At 34.4% G+C, this 22304-nt stretch overlaps 1 protein-coding gene across 2 annotated transcripts; it reads right to left on the reverse strand.

The window, feature by feature from the left end:
• Nucleotides 1–158: 158 nt before the first annotated feature.
• Nucleotides 159–22156, reverse strand: LOC148947988 (uncharacterized). Of its 2 annotated transcripts, none has more exons than XM_089095638.1 (2): nt 22036–22156; nt 159–1753 (listed from the first exon to the last, which is right to left on the reverse strand). In XM_089095638.1, the coding sequence occupies exon 2, from the start codon at nt 1749–1751 to the stop codon at nt 639–641; it is 1113 nt and encodes a 370-aa protein (XP_088951764.1). In that variant the 5' UTR covers nt 1752–1753; nt 22036–22156; the 3' UTR covers nt 159–638. The 2 variants fall into 2 exon arrangements, with proteins under 2 accessions (XP_088951764.1, XP_088951765.1); XM_089095639.1 differs by having other exon boundaries at nt 21924–22052.
• Nucleotides 22157–22304: the final 148 nt, after the last annotated feature.

The following is a 22304-nucleotide window of genomic DNA, read 5'->3' on the forward strand; positions in this document are numbered from 1 at the left end:
CTCATAAATAAACACTATGTTAATTCGAAAATGAACAGAGAGCTAATTAAAATATTTCCCTTTCCTAAAAAAAATTATAAATTCAAATGAAAATTCATTCCCCTAATCATGTCTAGAATGAAAATATTATGTCTAGAAAATGAAGATCTAATACGATCTAGAAACTACGATTCTTTATTTTTAAAATCAGCACACTCAAAAGGGACCAATTTCTCAAGTTTGATTTCTTTTGCGTACAGAAATTCTTTTTTACAGAATTGAAAACTTTTTTCTACAAGCAAATCACTTAAATTGTTTTTTCTCATTTAAGTCCTTAGGTATTTCTATAAAAGGGAGCAAGAAACAATACTTGTAATAAATGATTGTGGGCTTCAAAGCCCACAATTCCCTTTCCAGAATGTCAAATCCGAATTTATTTTAGACACTGCGAGTTGTTTACATGCTGCAAAATCAAAAGTTATTTTTCCAGCGCAATTTCTATGTAACAGAAAAATAATAGTGAAATTGAAGTTTTTCCCATTCCCAGCATTAAACAAGTGTGTTCTCTGCATGATTTATTTAGTGTTTCAATAGACTGAAACTTAAGACAAAGCTTTCGGTACACGAATTACATTGCAATGCCTTCTCCCCAGTGTAAGTTATTTGGTGCTGATGAGTAGGGATTTTTTTGCATAGTATCCGGTATGCGTTCTTAAGTGTCTAGATAACTCAGAGCTGAAATAGAAGCGTCTTTCACATAGTTGACACTCGAATGGCTTTTCCCCAGTGTGCGTTCTTTGGTGTGAGGATAAATATGAATTGGTAGAGAATCTTTTTTCACATACTTGACACTCGAATGGTTTTTCCCCAGTGTGAGTTCTTTGGTGTGAGGATAAATGTGAACTGGTAGAGAATCTTTTTTCACATACTTGACACTCAAATGGTTTTTCCCTAGTATGCATTCTTTGGTGAATGTGACAACCTGAAGCAGAAGTGAAACGTTTTTCACATACTTGACACTCAAATGGTTTTTCCCCAGTATGCGTTCTTTGATGATAAAGTAAACTTGAAGCAGAAGTGAATCGTTTTTCACATACTCTACACTCATATGGTTTTTCCCCGGTATGCGTTATCAGATGTGCAGATAAATGCGAGCTAGACATGAAGCGTTTTTCACACACTTGACATTTGAATGTTTTTTCCCCAGTATGCGTTGTTTGATGTTTAGAAAAACCAGAACTAGTAGAGAACCGTTTTTCACATACTCGACACTCATATGGCTTTTTCCCAGTATGAGTTCTTTGTTGTCTAGATAAAAGACAATTTTCTGTGAAGTTTTTTTCACATAGTTGACACTTGTATAGCTTCTCTCCGTTGTGAAACTTTCTGTGTATAACTAAGACAGATTTACCAGCATAAGTTCTCCTACATACATCACACTCGAATGGTTTCTCTGTAGTGTGAGTTTTTCTGTGTACAGATAAAGCAGAACTCCGAGTAAACACCCTCTTGCATATATCACATTCGAATGGTTTTTCCACAGCAAGAGTCCTTTCTAGTGGTATTGTTTTTACTGAAGAACTTGACTCTTGTACAAGATTTTCATTTTCTCTGACAATATCTTCAGCAATTTCGCAAAACTCGATCGCCAGTCCATTATCAAAATCAAGATCCTGTTCTTGCTTAATATATAAATCAGTAGAACTTGGTACAAAAGGTGCTCTGTAATCTTGCTTTGCTTGAGAATCTTGGAATACCAACTCCATAGTCATATCTAGAAAAAAATAATGAAAATCAAACATATTCACAGGAAGGTTTGGGGTGGGGGAAATCAAATCCCTGGTTGATAGTTGGCAAGTTTAGGTAAAGCAGGGGAAGACAGAATATATTCATTAAAAGTGTAGCCATTTTCAATATGTAATTTGAAAATTTCTAGAGTGTTTTCGCTATTAATTTGCTTGAAGATTACTTACTCCTTATACCAAACATCCAGCTGTGTACCTGACCTGTATTTGAAATATATTGCAATTTAAAATTTATCAAAAATCATTCAGGTTTTGGGCACTTTTATTGCATTTAGTTTAACTTTCATTGAGTGTCTGAAAGGGAATTATTGAAACAGGAAAAAAAAAATTCCTTCTTTTTATTAGTGGGCGGTTCAGCTGTTTCCTTGCTCTTTCCCCTTTCTTATTTAAGCCTAATTAAAATCTATAAGACACAGACACCTCCGTGTTTTTATTTCTAGATTCTTGTATAATATTCAACTCTTGCCTAACATACACATAATGCAAAGAACAAAAAAAAAACAAAAACACATTAAAATTTTAGATCATTTATAAATAACTCAGGGCAGGAGTTAAGTTCAGTCTTGAGATGCCTCATACATGCACTTCCAAGAGGAGTGTGTATCCTCTTCCAAAGGAAACACTGTAATAATAAATTTTCCCTTCTTTACATTTGAAAAAACTTATAACTGATTACTCTAAAGAATTACTTCCAGTTTAACTTCATCCCCTCTCCTCCGCCATCTTGTGATACAAGAATAAGGTTTGAGGCAATATGCACATGAGAGTAATTACTAAAGTCACAACCTATTCAGCCCAACTCACCATCAAGAGGCTGCTGGACCAGGTTCTGCCAAAGGCATCTGTCCTTTATCTTTGGTAATATGAGTGGAAGCTAAAACTTGCCCAAACTTTAGCCACATTTCTGGAAACAGCATTCTTCTTCTTCTATTTAAAAGCAGGCGGGCTTTTCAGTAAAACTATTTAGCCCTTTTCCTTTTGCTTCACTCTGTGGGCTACAGAGCTACTGGCTTGATTGCCTCATATTTATTAGATATATTCAGATATCTTTCAGCATATCTTTCGACTCTAGGAGTTCAAATATAAGATAATAGATGTCGATTTATATGCTCTGTGTGCAGGTATAGTTGGCTAGGCTCTTGGCTGATAGTGGGATTTTGTGGTGTTTGAAGTATTTTAACAGTTTAGAAAACAAGGTATGTTGTGCAGACTTCAGCATATTACATTCAAATAGGCAATGGTCAAATGTTTCATTATTCATATTACAATGCCTGCAAAGAGGGGACAGGGGAATTGAACCACTTGAATTAGAAAGCTTATATGAGAATGCAAGGAAATTTAGTCCATTTGTTCTAGAACGAATTCTATGATAAATTTTAGAAAGATACTTATTGGGAAAGGGGGAAAGGATAGGATTAATCTTATTAAAATTAATATCTGATAGCCTCCATCGGTAAATATCTCTAACTGGGATTGGTCTCCAACTTGGCTGGTCAATATTTATAGAATTTTTTGCTATTTCATCAACCTGATGATTACAACTTATGCCAGAGTGGCTAGGAATGTACTGAAAGTAAGTTTTTATGCCACTTGAAGCAAGATTATCAATAATACTGAGACAATGATAAGTGTCAATGTCCAACTTATATTGAGGAGCTGAGGCCAGCAACTCAAGGCTTGATAAAGAGTCGGAATAGATGATAATATTATTCGAATTTTTAATCAAAGATTGGTTTTGCTTAAGGTGTTCTAATGCCATGGTTATGGCATTTAACTCAGCAGACATTATAGATAAATTATTAAATAATCTCTCACCCATTGCAATTTTCAGATGAGGAAGGAAAACACCACTTGCAACCTTCTCATTCATTTTTGACCCATCAACAAATATTTGGAAGTGATTTTTATAGGTAAATGTATTAAGTTCTGCAAATTTTTTCTGGACAAAACCAATGGGGGTTAAATCTTTATTCCATTTTGAAAATTCAGTATTTATTATGGGAAATGACCAATTCCATGGAGGGGATTGGGGGAAAGTAGGTGCAATAGACTTTGCTGGTACAGGGAACTTCTTTTGAACATTGGCATACTCATCTGCAATACCTCTATACATGGCTAAATTTCTTAACCAATTATGTAATGTGTGTCAGCTATTTGATTCAGTTCTTGCAAGATGTTTTATCAAGAGTAAACTACTTCTCTCCCTTATTTTTGTTAATCCACCCTCCATAAGCAGAAACTTGGTGCTTGTGGGTTTCCTAAGACCAAATATGAGACGTATTATATCATTTTATGTTGTTTCAATTTTTTGCATCTGGGTCTTTGCACATGCACCATAGACAATGAGCCCATAGTCAATATGGGGTCTTATATGTGATTTATAAAACTGGAGTAAGGTTTTCTCCTTACAACCCCAGGGTGTGGAAAGAAGTCTTTTTAGTATATTTGCTTTTCTATAGCATTTTCTTATTGTGTTTGAAATGTGGAGGTGGAAATTAAGTTTTTGGTCAAGCATTAGACCTAGGTAATTAATATGATTATCTTCTGGAATAGTTGTTTTATTTAGAGTTAGTTTTGCATTAACATGGTTTCGCTTCCGGTGAAATTGGATTATTTTTGACTTGGTGGGTGCAATGGGTAAATCTGAATGTTGAGAGAATTTTTCAAACTGGAAATGCGACTTTTGCAGATTTGACCGTGCTATCTGAAAGGTGTTACCAGATGACCATAGCACCAGATCATCAGCATATTGTAGATTCATGTGGGGTAGGTTCATGTCCCGCAGATATAAGACAAATAGGAGGAACATGAGGACAGCTCCCTGAGGTAGGCCTTTGGTTATTGTCTTTTGGGGTGAAGAGGCTGTACCAACACGAACAGTGAAACTTCGCACTTCTATGAATGATTTATTAAAGGGTATTAGCTTAGGAGGTACTCCAAGGTTGGCAAGTTTATTTAAAAAAATTTGGTGGTTCGCATTGTAATATGCTCCTTCAAAATCAAGGAAAGCTGCATCTAGGATATTATTTTTTGAGAAAGATTCATTTATTGCATTTGTTAGCAAAATGAAAGCATCTGTTGAGGAATGGTATTTCCTGAATCCAGTTTGAGTGTGTGGGATCATGTTATTTTTCTCAACAAACCAGAGGAGTCTGTGATAAATTATTTTCTCAATTATTTTCCCCATCACAGGTGTAATCAATATGGGCCTATAAGACTCAGGGTTATCTTTTGGTTTATTTTTCTTTAGGATTGGTAGGAGGGACGAACATTTCCATATATTGGGGAACCTAGAAGATGCCCAAGCGTGATTGTTTGAAGCGAGTTTGTATGAAGGTGTGAGATTCTTTATCCATGTAGGGTGTATATTGTCATAGCTACTGCTAGTTTTGGACCTAATATGATGTATTGCATTATTCAATTCCTGGATTGAAAATGGATTAGTTATGTACTCGGATCCGGGGTGAGGTTGGTAACTTGGTTTCATAGGAATTGGGGACAGTTTGCTTTTATTATTTGATGCTAGCTTATAAACAAAAATAGTTGCAAATAGGTTAGCCTTTTCATTATCATTGTCATAATGGGTATTATTATGTATAAGTTCATACAGGAGTGGGTTGGGAGAAGTCTTTTTCCCACATATGTGGCTTATGACTTTATGTATAATTGGCTCATGCGTTTCTCTGGAGAGATTATTTGCAAAATTATTCCATTATTTATATTTAGCATCTATTATAGTCCTTTTTAGATTAGATTCTGCTTGTAATTTTTTTAAATATGTAGTAGGTGATGGTTTTTTTTATAAAATCTGTCCTAGCTGCCTTTTTTATCTTCCATGTATTTAGGCACTCATTTGTCCACCATGCTTTAGGAATTTGTTTAGGGAATGTTTTCTTAGGTGTTGTCCTGGGGATAGCATGATTAGCTGTATTTATTAGTCAAGATGTCAAGGCTTCAGCATGTGTGTCAACTGTTGTGTTAGAAATGCATGAACTTTGGGTGAAACTTGTAATTTCATCATTTAGCTTATTTTGGAAAATAGACCAATTTGCTTTAGTGTTGATATATTTGGAGGTATGAGATGAAGTTTCAGCAGGTTCGTTTAGGGAGCAAACTATAGCAAAGTGGTCTGTACATAGACTATCAATTTTATTTATGTAAATTTTGTTCAAAAAATTTAAAGACACAATTTGTAGGTCAATTGTGGAGAATTTGCCCCTTTTGGGGTTAAAATATGTATTCAGGTTTGGAGGGGTAGCAACAGCTAATTCATTATTATTTGAAGTCATATGCTCAATAAATTTACCAGCTTTATTTGCTGGTTTATTCCCCCACAAAAGGCTGTGGGCATTGAAATCACCACAAATAATGATATTATTTAACATATTAGAATTATTTATATGATTAAAGAAATCCTTGGCATTTGTAATTTGGCCATTAGGGTTATAAAAGCTTATTATGTAAGTTTTTAAATTATTCAGCCAAACACTTATACCAATGACATGAACATCATTTTCAAAATCTGGAAATTTGATGCCACAACATTTTATATTATTATTAACTAATAAAGATACATCACCTCCTATTCTCACTGAAGATCTATCCTTTTTCAGGATAGTATATCCCAGAGACTTAATTTGTTGATTTTGGATTAAATGAGTTTCCTGGAGGCAAGCAATATTAATGGAATTATTATTCATAAATGATATTAGTTCATTTAGCTTATTTTCTGTGAGTGATCTTACATTCCATTGGAGTATTGATAAATGTTGTGTTGTTTATTTATGCTTTATATGACTGTGTATCAATTTTCAGCTTTGTTAAAAGTAAAGCAAGATCGTTTTTTGCTTGAATGAGCATATCTTCTGGGATGTAGATTTTTGCCAATTCTGCAATAATTTTGTTTTCTGTAGTCTATGTATGTTCATGGTCTGCACTGCATTACAGTTTAGAATGAATAAGCATATGTTTGGGGATTGCATTTTTGGTAGTGCATCCTGTTAGTTGGTTAAGGGATTGAGTCCTGGTAGTGCTTTTGGTTTGTTCCTTCTTGGGAGGGAGGGCCAGGCTGGCCTCATCTCACCGGAAAACGAGGCTTGCTGGCTTGGTGATTCCTTCTGATAGGGATTTGAGCTAGGGGGCTTAGAAGATATTGTTTTATATGGGGTGCTTGATGCATTTGGGGCATTTGACTTAGGGGTTTTGGTTGGTTTCATTACAGGCTTTATTTGGTATTGTTGGGCACAATTTGCTTCAATTGCTGCAAAGGGGGATGGGATGGCCTTCTCTGTTGATATTTGGAGTGTTAGAGCTCTTTTCTTGTATGCAGGGCATAATGATTTATTTGTAGATTCATGTGGGCCTTTGCAATTGATGCATGTAGGCTGGGTGTTGTTGCAAGTTGTCAGCTCTTTAGGATGGAAAGATTTACAATTACTACACTCTTGGAGAATTTCATTGCATTTGTTTGTTGTGTGTCCCAGTTTGAAACACTTCTGACACTGAATAGGCTTAGGTTTGTATTCCTTGTGTGGTTTGATTTGCCCAAATAGGAATAATTTTTCTGGGATATCAATTTTATCCTTTAGTGTGAATAAGAAGGATCTACTAGTTTTTAGGCCAGTAGAGTTAGGTTTTCCAAGTTGGGTAACATCCTCAACTGGGATTGTATTTCCGGCCCTATCTGAGAGGCCTTCTTTTAACTCCTGAGTAGATATCTCTGGGGGACCATTAAAAACTACAATTTTTGTTGGTGATTGTTTTGGGTTCCAATTAGATGCAATAATTGGGATATTCAGAAGGGATTTAAGGTTAATTATTGTATCTACTGATTTCTGATCTTCTACAGCTATTAGCAGAGATCCATCACGGTTAATGTTAAGAGAGAACATTGATTTTAGCAATTTAAAAATTGCAACTCTTATTGCAGTGATCATTTTTATTTCAAAGGGGGTAGTGGGAGTAATTTTAAGGTAAATTCCTAAGTTTTTGGAGGGAGGATCTTGGGCAGGGAGGGGGAAATGCTTTTAATTGGGGAGATTTTTTCCTTTTTTTAGAGCTTCTAGAGAGGACCTCTTGAAACCCATTATCATCATTTATGGTTGCATTAGGACCTACAGTTATCATTGTCGTATTCTCTGAATTGGATCTATCATTAGAACTTTCAGATAATGTGCTTGACCAGCCAGGATGGGTATATTTCACTATGGATTTTGATTTGGGATCTGGGGGGATGTTTTTTTTTGGAGGACTTCTAAACATTTCCTATTGGAAAAAGCTTTAATAACAAATATAAAACTAAAACAAGAAGGGAAAATAGATGATATCAAACCGTCTGCACTATACTATGGGGAGGAGACGTCAATTTTCAACATAGAGGCTTGACGTCATTTTTCACGATGTTCTTCCATGACTTGATCTAGCCTCCCAATGCTTTTCCTTACGAAGGGAGGCATTACAGAAGGAACCTGGCGTATTAGGATCTTCTTTGGGTATCGCATTACATGGCCAAACCACTTGAGGCGGTTTTCTGGGATTAGGCTAGATATTGTAAGTTTTCACCTTCACATCTTCATGAGCTAGTAGTTACTGATTCGTTGGTACTGTCTGATGCTACAAATAGCTTTTAGGCGTTTCCGGTCTAGGATGTCTAGTTTTTGGTCTTCCTCTGATTTTAGGGGTCAAGTCTCGCAGTCATATAGTAGTATGAAGTGTATGCAGGCCAAGCATATTCTGAGTTTCGTTTGAGCCCTGTTTCTCGTTTCGACCATAGGGGTTTGTGCAATTCCCCAAGGAAACACCATGCTTACCTAATTCTTGTTAATTCCAAACTTCTATAAAATTGAACAGAATTGGGGATGTTGGACAGCCTTGGCAAAAACCATGCTCGACCATGGCAATATACAATAAATTACTGATTTTGATGAGTTTTTGGAGGTATTTCTTCGCAACATTTGATTCATACAACAGTATAATGTACAGTATCGATTTGAAAAAAAACACATACTCAGTAAACATTTGTATACAGCCTAGAGTGACAGATTGAATATGCACAAGAACTGACAGCAGCTCTTGAAATTCGATATAATTCGAAATATGAATAAATTTTTCAAATGTAATGGGGCACAACTTTTGTGTGGTAGTTTTCAATCATAATATTTTATACAGCCCTTTTTTGGTTATTTAAACATACCTTATACTAATATATATATTTACATTATTGAATTCGGCTTGCTAGCTCAAAGCAAGAGAAGTTGTTGTGGATTAACAAATCCAATAATTAGCCTGATTCTTCAGAATAAAAATTGACTTTGACAATATTAGTGGAATATCCCATGGCTGACATCATCATCTATTTCCATTGACCTGTTCAAATTGTTATTGTGACAAATCAGTTGACAAGATCAATTGACCTATGCAACTTATTAGTCAGTTATTTTCTATCCCTTCCATCAAAATTCAGTTTTTGAATTTCGAAGAGAGGAAAGCTCTGGTTCTATTCCTACCTGCATGCATGATCAAACCCTAGATCATATTTAGCTCAATTTGACAGTATCTAAATTCTAAAAGTTTATATATGAAAACTAGAGATTCAGGATCGCTTCACAAGACCAAAATAGGCTTTATCATGCAAGGTATTTAAACAGGTTACTCATCAATCAATAACTGGTGACCAATTTAAAGGTATACTTTATAATTTTTTCTTAGCTGAGACTGAATACCAACTGCTGTCACGCACTGATGCAGAAAACCGACCACTGTGATGCAACAGTAGTTTATCGAATACACTTGCACTTGCCAAGCACTTTAATTATATTCATATGTTTAAACTGACCCCAAATAAGAACGACCACTTTTTCAACCTGTCAGTGCTGAATCTTAAAGATTTCATGGAAGTACCCATTTTTTGTCTGGCTAAACCATGTATATTTATCAAACCACCAATAGACACTCCATGAGCACAATAATCTATTTTCAGCAGTCCAGTAAAATTATTCATTTTATTAATTTGAATAATGCAAGCGAAAATAGAGTTTTTCAAGAAAAAATATAGTCATGTTAAAACCTGAGACAAATAAAAAATAAAGTCATATATTGATTCAACCCTAAAACAGTCCTTAATTACTACCAATAAATAACTGATAGTAAAAACCTGTAAAAATAGAAAAAAGGATATAAAACAATAAAGATAAAAGATACTGATACTGAGAAGTAAATAAGTCCTAAATTGAAAAGAAATTAAAATGAATAGTCAAGAAAAACTTAAAATAAATAGAAGAGGGGTCTCTCTCCATTACATTTTAATTAGATCTAGATGTACTGTGAATGGGGAGGTTAAATGTTTTAAAACAATGACGAAAAAGAGAAAATAATTTGAATCAATATAATAATCAAGATGACTTGAAAGAACTAATGAAATCAAACTGTATATTTTAACATTTAATAATTTTAATTCAAACTGATCTCAGAAATTCAGAATTTTTTTAATTACGATTTTTCATACATATTGGAGCAAACATACTGATCTGAAATGCATGACGCATGTAATATTACAAAAGGAACATAGCTAAGAATAAAACACCATGTTTAATGATTTTATTTGCCAAAAGTGTTTTAAGTAGTTTTCATAAAGCCTAGGTACAAAGCAACAAGCCTAGAGCATCAAATGCGATAATACTAATCAAAGCAGTTGAGGTAAAGGGTATGAAAAAATGTCTAAAGTAGGCCTACCATAATGATAAACAAGAATGAAACACAAAGAAATAGACAGTTAGAATACTTGTGTTGGCAACAATTACAACAATTGAAAAACAGAAGAGAAGAACAAGTTCAAGTTCAAGTTCAGATATTTGTTTAAAGGATATGTGACAATGAGAAGTAGAACAAGTTACAAATGAAAGTGAAGAACGAACAAATATTTGGTTAACATATACGTCACAGCAAGAAAAAGAAATATATAGTTATAAGATAAGTGACAGTGAGAATTACAAACAATATCAAGAAAGCAAGTATCAGAACATATAAAAGTGAAGTGAAGAAAGAATTTTGCTGTTAGAAGACAAGTAACAGCAAACATCAGAACAAGTCAAAAACAAAACTGAAGAAGAAAAAAATATAACATGAGGTCACAATCACAATTATCAGCAACAGCAACATTTTACGAGATTTATAAAAAAAATTCTTGTGTTTATTTATCTGGAGTTATCAGAGGGAAACCAAACAAATCGTGCACCAAACCACTTTTTGGACTACACTGTGGTGGTTCTTGGTGGATGGTGTAGACCTCCCTTCATAATAGTGCAGATGGTCTGGTATTGTAATTTCCCTGTGTTGGCATTAAAGCTTGTTCAAATCTGGCCATGGCAATGCTACCCCCCCCCCCCAAGGTCCCCCAGACCCTACCCCAAATATTCCCGAAAAGGGAATATAACCAAATATTCCACACCATCTTGGTTGGTCAAGTCTCTCTCTAAGCTCACATGATGGGTCAAATTCAATTTCAATAATGGATAAGACAATGATGGAGGTGGGGTTGTATGTCACTATCCAAGATGAAAATGACTTTCAAGAGGTCCTTTCAAAGAACTCCAAAAAAAGGAAAACTCTCAACATTGAAAAACAGCTCCCCTTCTCCCCCTCCTCTTGCACCAACCCCACCCTCTCCAAACCTTGAAATATACCTAAAAATTTCTCCTGAAACCCCCTTTGATATAAATAAGATAACTGTAATAAGGGTTGCAATTTTCCAATTTTTAAAGTCAATGTTTTTGTTAAAAATCAACTGTGATGGATTTTTGCTACTAGCTCTCCAAGATTCCATATCAGCACAATTACTACTTAACTGGAAAACACTTCTTAACATCCCAATAAAGTCTGCTCTCTGAACCCCAAAGGACTACCCAACTAAAATAGTTGTGTGTAACATTCCTCCAAGAATACCAAATCAGGAACTAAAGAAAGGGCTCTCTGGCAGAATTGGAAACCCAATCCCAGTTGCAGATATTACCCAACTGGGAAAACCAGATGCTAATTGCCGAAAGTCTTTCTTATTCACACTTAAAAAAAAAAATATTCAAGGCCAGATATTCCTCTTTGGACAAATGAAACCTCACATACCCTACAAGCCAAAACCAATACACTGCCAAAAATGTCTAAAACTGGGACACTCAACAAACAAATGCAGAGAAATCACAAACCTGCAGTAAATGTAAGAACTCTCAATCCAAAGGAATGAAAATTTGTAAAAATGATCAGCCCACATGCATTAACTGTAAAGACCCCTATAATTCTTCCAATAAAATATTATGACCTGAATACAAAAAACGAGCACTAAATCTCAAAATAGCTGCAGAGAAAGCTATAAAGAATGCTAAAAAAAACATAATTATTTGTGGAGATTTTAATGCCCACAGTCTTTGTGGGGGGATAAGCCAGCAAATAAAACTGGCAAGTTTATTGAATGTTTGATCTCATATAAAACTGATTTAGCAATTGCTACCCCTCCAAATTTAAATCTGTATTTTAACCCCAAAGGGGGTAAATTTTCCACAATTGACTTACAAACTGCATGAATAAATTTGAATAAAACTTATATAAAGAAAATTAATATTCTCTGTACAGACCATTTTGCCATAGTTTATTCAATAATTCAACCCATTAGAATTCAGCCCCATACCCCAGAAATATATTAAAACTAAAGCAAATTGGACTATATTCAAGAATAAGCTAGCCTAGATGATGACATTATAAGTCTCGCCCAGGGATCATATATTTCAACTATAACAGCTGAAACACATGCTGGAAGTTTTGGCATCCATACTAACATATACACCTAATCATGCTATACCCAACACAACAACCAAGAAAACAATCCCTAAACACCCTAATAAAGCATATTGGATAAATGAGTGCCAAAACAAATGAAGGCAAAAAAAGGCAGCTAGAAAAACATATCTGAAAAAAAACCTCTTCTACTATATATTTAAATAAGTTACAAGCTGAGGCTAATCTCAAAAGACTATAATAAATGCTAAATAAAATTACCGGAATAACTTTGCAAATAGTCTATCTACAGAAACACGTGAGCCAATTATACATGAGCTCATAAGCCACATCTTTGGAAAAAAAAAACCTCTCCCAACCCACTCCAGTGTGAGCTATTAAATAATAATACCCATTATGATAATGAAATGGCAAACTTATTTGCAACTCTTTTCTCTAAAAGCTAACATCAAATAATAACAGTAACACCACCCCAATCTCCATAAATCCCATATAACAGCCTTGCTCAGGCTCAGAGTACATAACACGCCCATTCACAATTCATGAACTGAATAATGCATCACAAGACATTAGAGCCAAGGCTAATAGTAGCTATGACAACATACACCCAACATGGATAAAGAATCTCACCCCTTCTTTTAAACAGGAACACCTTAATTGCTATAGCCTAATCATGAATGGGCTACATCCACACTCCCCAATGTTTGGAAATGTTTATCCCTCCTACCAATTTTAAAGAAAAATAAACCCAAATATGACCCTGAGTCTTATAGGGGTATAATGATTACTCCTGTGCTGGGAAAAGTAATGGAGAAAATGATTTAGAATTCACTTCTTTGGTTTGTTGAGAAGAATAATATGATACCTCATGCTCAAATATAGCTTCAGGAAACACTAGTCCTAGACAGATGATTTTATCTTGCTAACAAATGTAATAAATGAATCTCTATAAAAAAAAAAAAAAATCCTAGTTGTTGCTTTCCTAGATTTTGAAGGGGCATATGATAATGTGAGCCACCAGATTCTTTCAGCCAAACATGCAAATCTTGGATTACCCCAGAAGCTAGTATCCATTATAAAATGTTTCATTAAAAATCGAAGTTTTGTTGTTTGTGTAGGCTCAGCTTCCTCACTCAAAACTACAACAAAAGGTCTTCCAAAGGTCTTCCACAGGGTGCAGTCCTGAGCTGCCTCCTCTTCTCCTTGTTTCTCTGGGACATGAGCCTCCCACACACCAATTTATAATTTGCTGAAACTCTAGAATTATGGGCAACTGGCAACACCTTTGAGTTTGCACATTCAAAGCTGCAAGTCACTTTTCCAATTTGAAAATTTTTTACAAAAATCTGATTTACCCATTGCACCAACAAAATAGAAAATAATCTAATTCCAGAATAAACAAAAAAAATGTTACTGCAAAACTAACACTAAATGGTAAACTCATTCCAGAGGATAATTACATCAATTACCTAGGTCTTATACTTGACCAAAAACTTAATTTCCACCTTCACATCACAAATACAATAAAAAAAATACTATATAAAATCAGAATAATAAAAAGACTTCTATCCACACTATAGGGTTGTAATGAGAAAACTTTACTCCAATTTTAAAAATCCCATTGAAAACCCTATTTTGATAATGGAATCATTTTTTATGGTGCTTTTGCAAAGACCCTGATGCAAAAATTGAAACAACACAAAATGATGTAGTCTGTCTCATATTTAGTCTAAGGAAGCCAACAAATACTAAGTTTCTGCTTAATGAGAGTGGATTATCAACAATAAATGACAGACAAAGATTTCTTCTAATAAATTATCTGACAAAAATCGAAGCCAATAGCTCACATACCTGGCATAACTGGTTAAGAAATACATCTATGTATAGAGGCATTGCAAATGAATTTCCAAATACCCAAATAAACACCCAGTGCCATCAGGCAGCTGAAATGGCAAAAAAATGCTCTAAATATTGACAAGCCAAGTGGGAGACAAATCCCCATTAGAGATGAGTATAAACAAAATTTATCCCCCTTCCCCAATAAGCACTTTTCTAAAATTTATCATAGAATTTGGTCTGGCTCAAATGGGCTTATCAGGCGTTTTTGTATCAGTTTCCAAATTCAAGTAGTTCAATTCCCTCTTCCCCTTTTTGCAGACATTGTAATATAAAAAATGTAGCAGTTGACCTATTTGAATGTTATAATCTGACATCTGCAGAGTATACCCTGCAATGTAAACTGTTAAAGTACTTGAAACACCACAAAATCTCACTATCAGCTAAGAGTTTAACTCACCATATTTGCACACAGAGAACAGAACTCAATGTATATCCTCTGATATTTAAACTCCTAAAATCAAAAGATTTACAGCAAGATATCTAAGCAGTTTAAAGATAAATAAGGACCAATCATTGTAGTAGCTCATTTCAACTCTCAGAGTGAGTCAAAAGGAATAATGCTGGATAGTCTTGACTGAAAAGCCCATGTTTGCTGAAATAGAAGAAGAAATCTTCAACACTAACAAAATGTGGCTGTTGAAAAACAGCTCTGGTTTGTTGAAAAAAATAATATGATCCCACACACTCAAACTGGATTTAGGAAATACCACTCCTCAACAGATGCTTTCATTTTGCTAACAAATGCAATAAATGAATCTTTCTCAAAAAATAAAATCCTAGTGGCAGCTTTCCTAGATTTTGAAGGAGCATATGTCAATGTGAACCACCAAATCCTTTTAAATAAATTTGCAAACCTTGGAGTACCCCCTAAGCTAGTATCTTTTATTAAATCCTTCATAGAAGTGCGAAGTTTCATTGTTTGTGTCGGTTCAGCCTCTTCATCCCAAAAGACAATATCCAAAGGCCTACCTCAGGGAGCAGTCCTCAGTTGCCTCCTATTTGCTCTGTATCTCTGGGACATGAACCTACCCCACACGAATCTACAATATGCTGATGATCTGGTGCTATGGTCATCTGGCAACACCTTTCAGATAGCACATTCAAATCTGCAAAAGTCACTTTTCCAGTTTGAAAAATTCTCTCAACATTCAGATTTACCCAGTGCACCCACCAAGTCAAAAATAATCCAGTTTCACCGGAAGCGAAACCATGTTAATGCAAAACTAACTCTAAATAAAACAACTATTCCAGAAGATAATCATATTAATTACCTAGGTCTCATGCTTGACCAAAAACTTAATTTCCACCTCCACATTTCAAACAAAATAGAAAAAAGCTATAGAAAAGCAAATATACTAAGAAGACTTCTTTCCACACCCTGGGATTGTAAGGAGAAAAACTTAATCCAGTTTTATAAATCACATATAAGACCCCATATTGACTATGGGCTCATCGTCTATGATGCATTTGCAAAGACCCAGATGCAAAAAAATTGAAACAACTCAAAATGATACAATACGTCTCATATTTGGTCTTAGGAAACCCACAAGAACCAATTTTCTGCTTATGGAGAATGGCTTAGCAACAAAAAGGGAGAGACGTAGGTTTCCTTTGACAAAACATCTTACAAAAATTGAATCAAATAGTTCACATACATTACATAATTGGTTAAGACATCCTGCCATGTATAGAGGTATTGCAAATGAGTATGCCAATATTCAAAAGAAGTTCCCTGTACCAGCAAAGTCTATTGCACTTACTTTCCCTCAATCCCCTCCATGGAATTGGTCATTTACCATAATAAATACAGAATTTTCAAATCGGAATAAAGAATTAACCCCCACTGCTTTTCTCCAGAAAGAAATTGCAGAACAATAAATTACTAATAAAAATCACTTCCAAATATTTGTTAATGGGTCAAAAATAAATGAGAAGGTTGCAAGTGGTGTTTTCCTTCCTCACCTGAACATTGCAGTGGGCGAGAGATTATTTAATAATTTATCTATAATGTCTGCTGAGTTAAATGCCATAATCATGGCATTAGAACACCTTAAGCAAAACCAACCTTTGATTGCAATTTCGAATAATATTATCATCTATTCCGACCCTCTATCAAGCCTTGAGTTGCTGGCATCAGCTCCTCAATTTAAGTTGGACATTGACACTTATCATTGTCTCAGTTTTATTGATAATCTTACTTGGAGTGGCATACAAAGTTATTTTCAGTACATTCCTAGCCACTCTGGCATAAGTGGTAATCATCAGGTTGATGAAATAGCAAAAAATTCTATAAATATTGACCAACCAAGTGGGATACCAATCCCAATTAGAGATATTTACCGATGGAGGCTATCAGATATTAATTTTAATAAGATTAATCCTATCCTTTCCCCCTTTCCCAATAAGTATCCTTCTAAAATTTATCATAGAATTCGTTCTGGAACAAATGGACTAAATTTCCTAGCATTCTCGTATAAGCTCTCTAATTCAAGTGCTTCAATTCTCCTGTCCCCTCTGTGCAGGCATTGTAATATGAATAATGAAACAATTGACCATTGCCTATTTGAATGTAATATGCTGACGTCTGCACAACATACCTTGCTTTGTAAACTGTTAAAATACTTCAAACACCACAAGATCTCACTATCAGCCAAGAACCTAGCCAACTATACCTGCACACAGAGCACAGAAATCGATATCTATCATCTTATATTTGAACTCCTTGAGTCAAAAGATCTACTGAAAGATATCTGAGAATATCTAATAAATTTGAGACAACCAAGACAGTAGCTCTGTAGCCCACAAAGTGAAGCAAAAAGAAAGAGGGCTGAATAGTACCAACATATATATATATATATATATATATATATATATATATATATATATATATATATATATGTGTGTGTGTGTGTGTGTGTGTGTGTGTGTGTGTGTGTGTGTGTGTGTGTGTGTGTGTGTGTGTGTGTGTGTGTGTGTGTGTGTGTGTGTGTGTGTGTGTGTGTGTGTGTGTGTGTGTGTGTGTGTGTGTGTGTGTGTGTGTGTGTGTGTTTGTGTGTGTGTGTGTGTGTGTGTTTCTTTTTTTCTGTGTGTCTCTCTCTCTCTCTCTCTCTCTCTCTCTCTCTCTCTCTCTCTCTCTCTCTCTCTCTCTCTCTCTCTCTCTCTCTCTCTCTCTCTCTCTCTCTCTCTCTCTCTCTCTCTCTCTCTCTCTCTCTCTCTCTCTCTCTCTCTCTCTCTCTCTCTCTCTCTCTCTCTCTCTCTCTCTCTCTCTCTCTCTCTCTCTCTCTCTCTCTCTCTCTCTCTCTCTCTCTCTCTCTCTCTCTCTCTCTCTCTCTCTCTCTCTCTCTCTCTCTCTCTCTCTCTCTCTCTCTCTCTCTCTCTCTCTCTCTCTCTCTCTCTCTCTCTCTCTCTCTCTCTCTCTCTCTCTCTCTCTCTCTCTCTCTCTCTCTCTCTCTCTCTCTCTCTCTCTCTCTCTCTCTCTCTCTCTCTCTCTCTCTCTCTCTCTCTATATATATATATATATATATATATATATATATATATATATATATATATATATATATATATATATATATATATATATAACCTTAAAAAGAACCCTAAAATACTTACATACAGCCTATCATTACTTAGTGCATCATATTACTTAATCCCTAACTCTTACTAATGTGCAAACATAAAGTTAAGCCCAACTACATATTTCTTATTTATGTTGTGCTACAGAACTTTTTTTTTTTCAACCCAATATGCATAAACTTAATCAATATTGATAAATTTAACATACTGAAGATGCAAGGGAAATATATAGTTTGTTCTATATGTTACTATTTTAAGATTCTATCAAGATTTAAAACTAATTTGAAAATTGTCTAGTTTTTAATGTTCTTTTCAGATTTGTATGGGGATTTGATTTACTGTCCAAAACACAAAAATGTTCTTTCTTGTGTTTTAGCATGTAACCTTCTGAGGAGAAGGTATTTTAGACCAATACCTATATTTAAAAATTAGGCAGGGAAAGAGCAAGGGAAGGGAAAGGGAAAGAGCAGGGAAGGAGCAAAACAGTAAAGTTAATAGGATTTTCAACACATTTCAATTTGTCTTTTGTAGTTTGTGTTTCCTTCTAAGTAGACCAATCCTGGGTAAAATTCTACTTTAGCTACTTTTGGCTATCTTGGAAAGGCGTTAGGTTAGGAAAATGAAACTTTCATGGACAGAATCCATAGACTAAAATATGTCCCAAGAAGGTATTTTAAAGTGCCTACCTCCAATCCTTCTCTCTCTAGAGGGTCTTGAAATTTGCCTACATGACTGGTCTATACCTACTAAAATTTTGATAAAACAACATTTTACCTTAATTTTCAGATATCAGTTTCTTTTTTCTTCTGGCTTTAGTTCTGAAAATGCAATTCCTGTTACTTTAGTGGAATTTTAAGCCATATCAAGTTTTTCAAAATTTAGGAAATATATTTGCAGATCTTTAAAACTTTATAAATTAGGACTGAGCAAAGTTATGAAGCTGAAAACAACTTTTTTGAACTTTATTTAAGCGAAACATTAATTTTGAAAGATTTGACTTTTAAAACAAACAGATTTTTTAAAGGTCACCAAAGGTCAGGATCCTTGAGAGGGAGAAGGAGAGAGAGTAGATGCTTTAAAAACACCTTCATGAACATACTTTAGCATGCAGACCCATCAATGAAAGTTTAATTTTCCTAATCTAACCTCTTTCCAAGATAACCAAAAGTAGCTATAGTAGAAATTTACCCAATCTTTTAATAACAGGATCCTGTAATTACAGACGAAGGTATGTAATTAATAATATACTTTAATAAACAAGTTTAAAACCAGAAATTTTGTAACATAAGTACTGATTTATGACTATAACAGTAATATAGGATGAATTTTGAGTAATCATAAGCAGTAATGTATGATAATCTGCATTATAGCATATAGAGGGAGGAATGGGGGTAGGTTTTCAAATTACCTTCCTGGGCCATCTACTTTATTTTGTTAATCCATCACTAAAAGTTCCATTTTAATAACCTAACCCCTTTCCAAGAAAGCCACCAGTAGCTAAACTAAAATTTTACCAAGGTTTTAAATTCTTTTCAAATTTTTATGATTATTGCTTCTCATGAGCAATGATTTGGCTTTAAAATTCATTAAAATTTACTGGATGAAACTTTTTCTTCAAAATTTGCAGTAGCTAGGCTATTGGTTAACTATATTTCCTTATGTTTAGTTCTTGATTATGATTTAGTAAATTATTGTGTAACTCTCACAGAATGGCATATGACTACCAAGACCATTATGGGGGGACACCTGCTAATAATAGTACAAAATACACAAAAAAAAAAATTAAAACTTCTCTCTTTTATTTTGGCATGTCACCTTCTGAAGAGAAGCTATCCTAGACCTTTTTAGCCTACCTAAGCCGGGGAAGGTGCCCAATGGATATTCTTAGAAAAATTTCATTCTATAGAATGTAAAAATAATATCCAACTACACTTGTAATAAAATATAAAATATCATGCTAGACAGATAATAACATTTTTAAGACTCTTACACCTTTACCTACCTAGCTGAATATTTGACTGTCTATGCAATATACAGAATATCTACCTAGTTGGATAATAGCATAGCGTAGTGTTTGGGATATATATCAAAATTGGTAGATAAGAAGATGCTCTAAGCAGTTTAGGGTTAATATCCAACTACCCAGATAAGATGTTTCTCATAGGCACAGCAAGAATATCTACCTAGTTGGATAATAATGTAGCTTAGTGTTTCTGATATATATCCAACTAGGCAGATAAGAAGATTCTCTAAGCAGTTTGGGGTTAATAGGGTAAGACACCCAGTAGTTGGCCACCTGCCTATTCTTGGACAGAATGTAACTAACAGGGAACCTACCTCTAAGCTAATGTGCTTAGAAAGTTTTTATACATAGCTGGTTTCCCTGGTCACTATTAGATGTCTATATAGATATCTAATAGTGACCAGGGAAACCAGCTATGTATAAAAACTTTCTAGCATAATAAACTTTCTAAGCACATTAGCCTAGAGGTAGGTTCCCTGTTAGTTACATTCTGTCCGAGAATAGGCAGGTGGCTGACTACTGGGTGTCTTACCCTATCCAACTAGCCAGATAATTCATTTCTCTTAGGCTTAGCATAAACATCTAACTAGGTGGATAATACCAAGTCTTAACACTCCTGATATATATCCAACTAGGAGGATAACTAAATTCCATTATACAATTTTGGGATAATATCCAACTAGCCAGATAAATTGTTTCTCTTAGGCACAGCAAGAATATCTAACTAGGTGGATAATAATGTAGCTCAGTGTTTCTGATATCTATCCAACTAGACAGATAAGAAGATTTTCTAAGCAGTTTGGGGGTTAATATCCAACTAGCCAGATAATTCATGTCTCTTAGGCACAGCATGAACATCTAACTTGGTGGGTAATACCAAGTCTTAACACTCCTGATATATATCCAACTAGGATGATAAGAAGATTTTCTAAGCAGTTTAGGGCTAATATCCAACTAGCCAGATAAATTGTTTCTCTTAGGCAGAGAGAATATCTATGTAGTTGGATAATAATGTTGCTTAGTGTTTCTGATATAGATCCATCTAGTCATACAAGAATATTATGTGAGTAGTTTGTGGATAATATCCATCTAGCCAGACAATTCATCTCTCTTAGGCATAGCATGAACATCTAACTAGGTGTATAATACTAAGTCTTATCACTCCTTATATATATAAAACTAGGAAGATAAATGAATTACATTATTCTATACAGTTTTGGGATAATATCCAACTAGCCAGATAAATTGTTTCTCTTAGACACAGCAAGTATATCTAACTAGGTGGATAATGCTGAGTCTTAAATCTTTTGATATATGTTTAACTAGGCAGGAAGTTACTTAACTACCTAGTTGGATTAATATCAGAAGGGCTAGGACAAAGTGTTATCCACCAAGTTAGATGTTCATGTTATGTTTAAGAGAAAGAATTGTCTGACTAGTTGGATATTATCACTAGTCTGCATTCAGAATTTATTTATCTTTCTAGTTAGATATATATAACAAGCATTAATTTATAGCATTATCCACCTAGTTAGAGATACAAAGCTGGCTCTTATGCTTTATTGTATTTGACTAGCAAGATAAAACTATTTTTTTTTAAATTTTAATTATTTTCCTAGTTGGATAATTTCTTACTTGCTTAAAAGGATTGTTCAGATAGCTAACTAGTTGGATAATTTTGGCAATAACTAAGTATGGTTGGATATTATTTTTACATTCTATAGAATAGAAATTTTTAGATAATATCCATTTGGTATACTCCCCCTATTTTGAAAAAATTATGAAAGAAAGGAGCAAAAATGTAACATTAAGGAAAATTATATTCAAAGTTCTGAATAGGATGTTCAATAAAAATTACTCACTCTTCTGCACTTAGTGTTTCTTTCTAAGTTGACCAATCCTTTAAGATTAGCCTATTTAAAGCTATTTTGCGCCTATCTAAACCAAAGTAAGAAATCATAATAAACAAATTACCTATTGAAAAGAAAAATTTCAAAGTTTAATTCAAGCAGATTTTTTGCTTTCATTTGAGTCAAACTTTCAGCTTTTAGTTAATTGATTTAAGCTTTAATATAGATCTGTTTTTATAAAGTTTGTGGATCGTGGGCAATGTTGCCACTTGACCAATATCAATAAGTGGTGTCGGTCAATGAAAAAAGCGGTGTTTTTGCGGTATCCTTTCTACCGAAACATGGTTATAATATATGATGTATTTTGGTACCCCTAATACAAATTCGTTGTAA

Source organism: Artemia sp. Qi Xiang Cuo, chromosome 10 (assembly GCF_049724085.1).
Source record: "Artemia sp. Qi Xiang Cuo chromosome 10, ASM4972408v1, whole genome shotgun sequence".
NCBI lineage: Eukaryota > Metazoa > Arthropoda > Branchiopoda > Anostraca > Artemiidae > Artemia > Artemia sp. Qi Xiang Cuo.

Excerpts from the sequence above, each read along its gene's own strand:
- LOC148947988 (XM_089095638.1), bottom strand. The coding sequence starts at position 1,751 with ATGACTATGGAGTTGGTATTCCAAGATTCTCAAGCAAAGCAAGATTAC.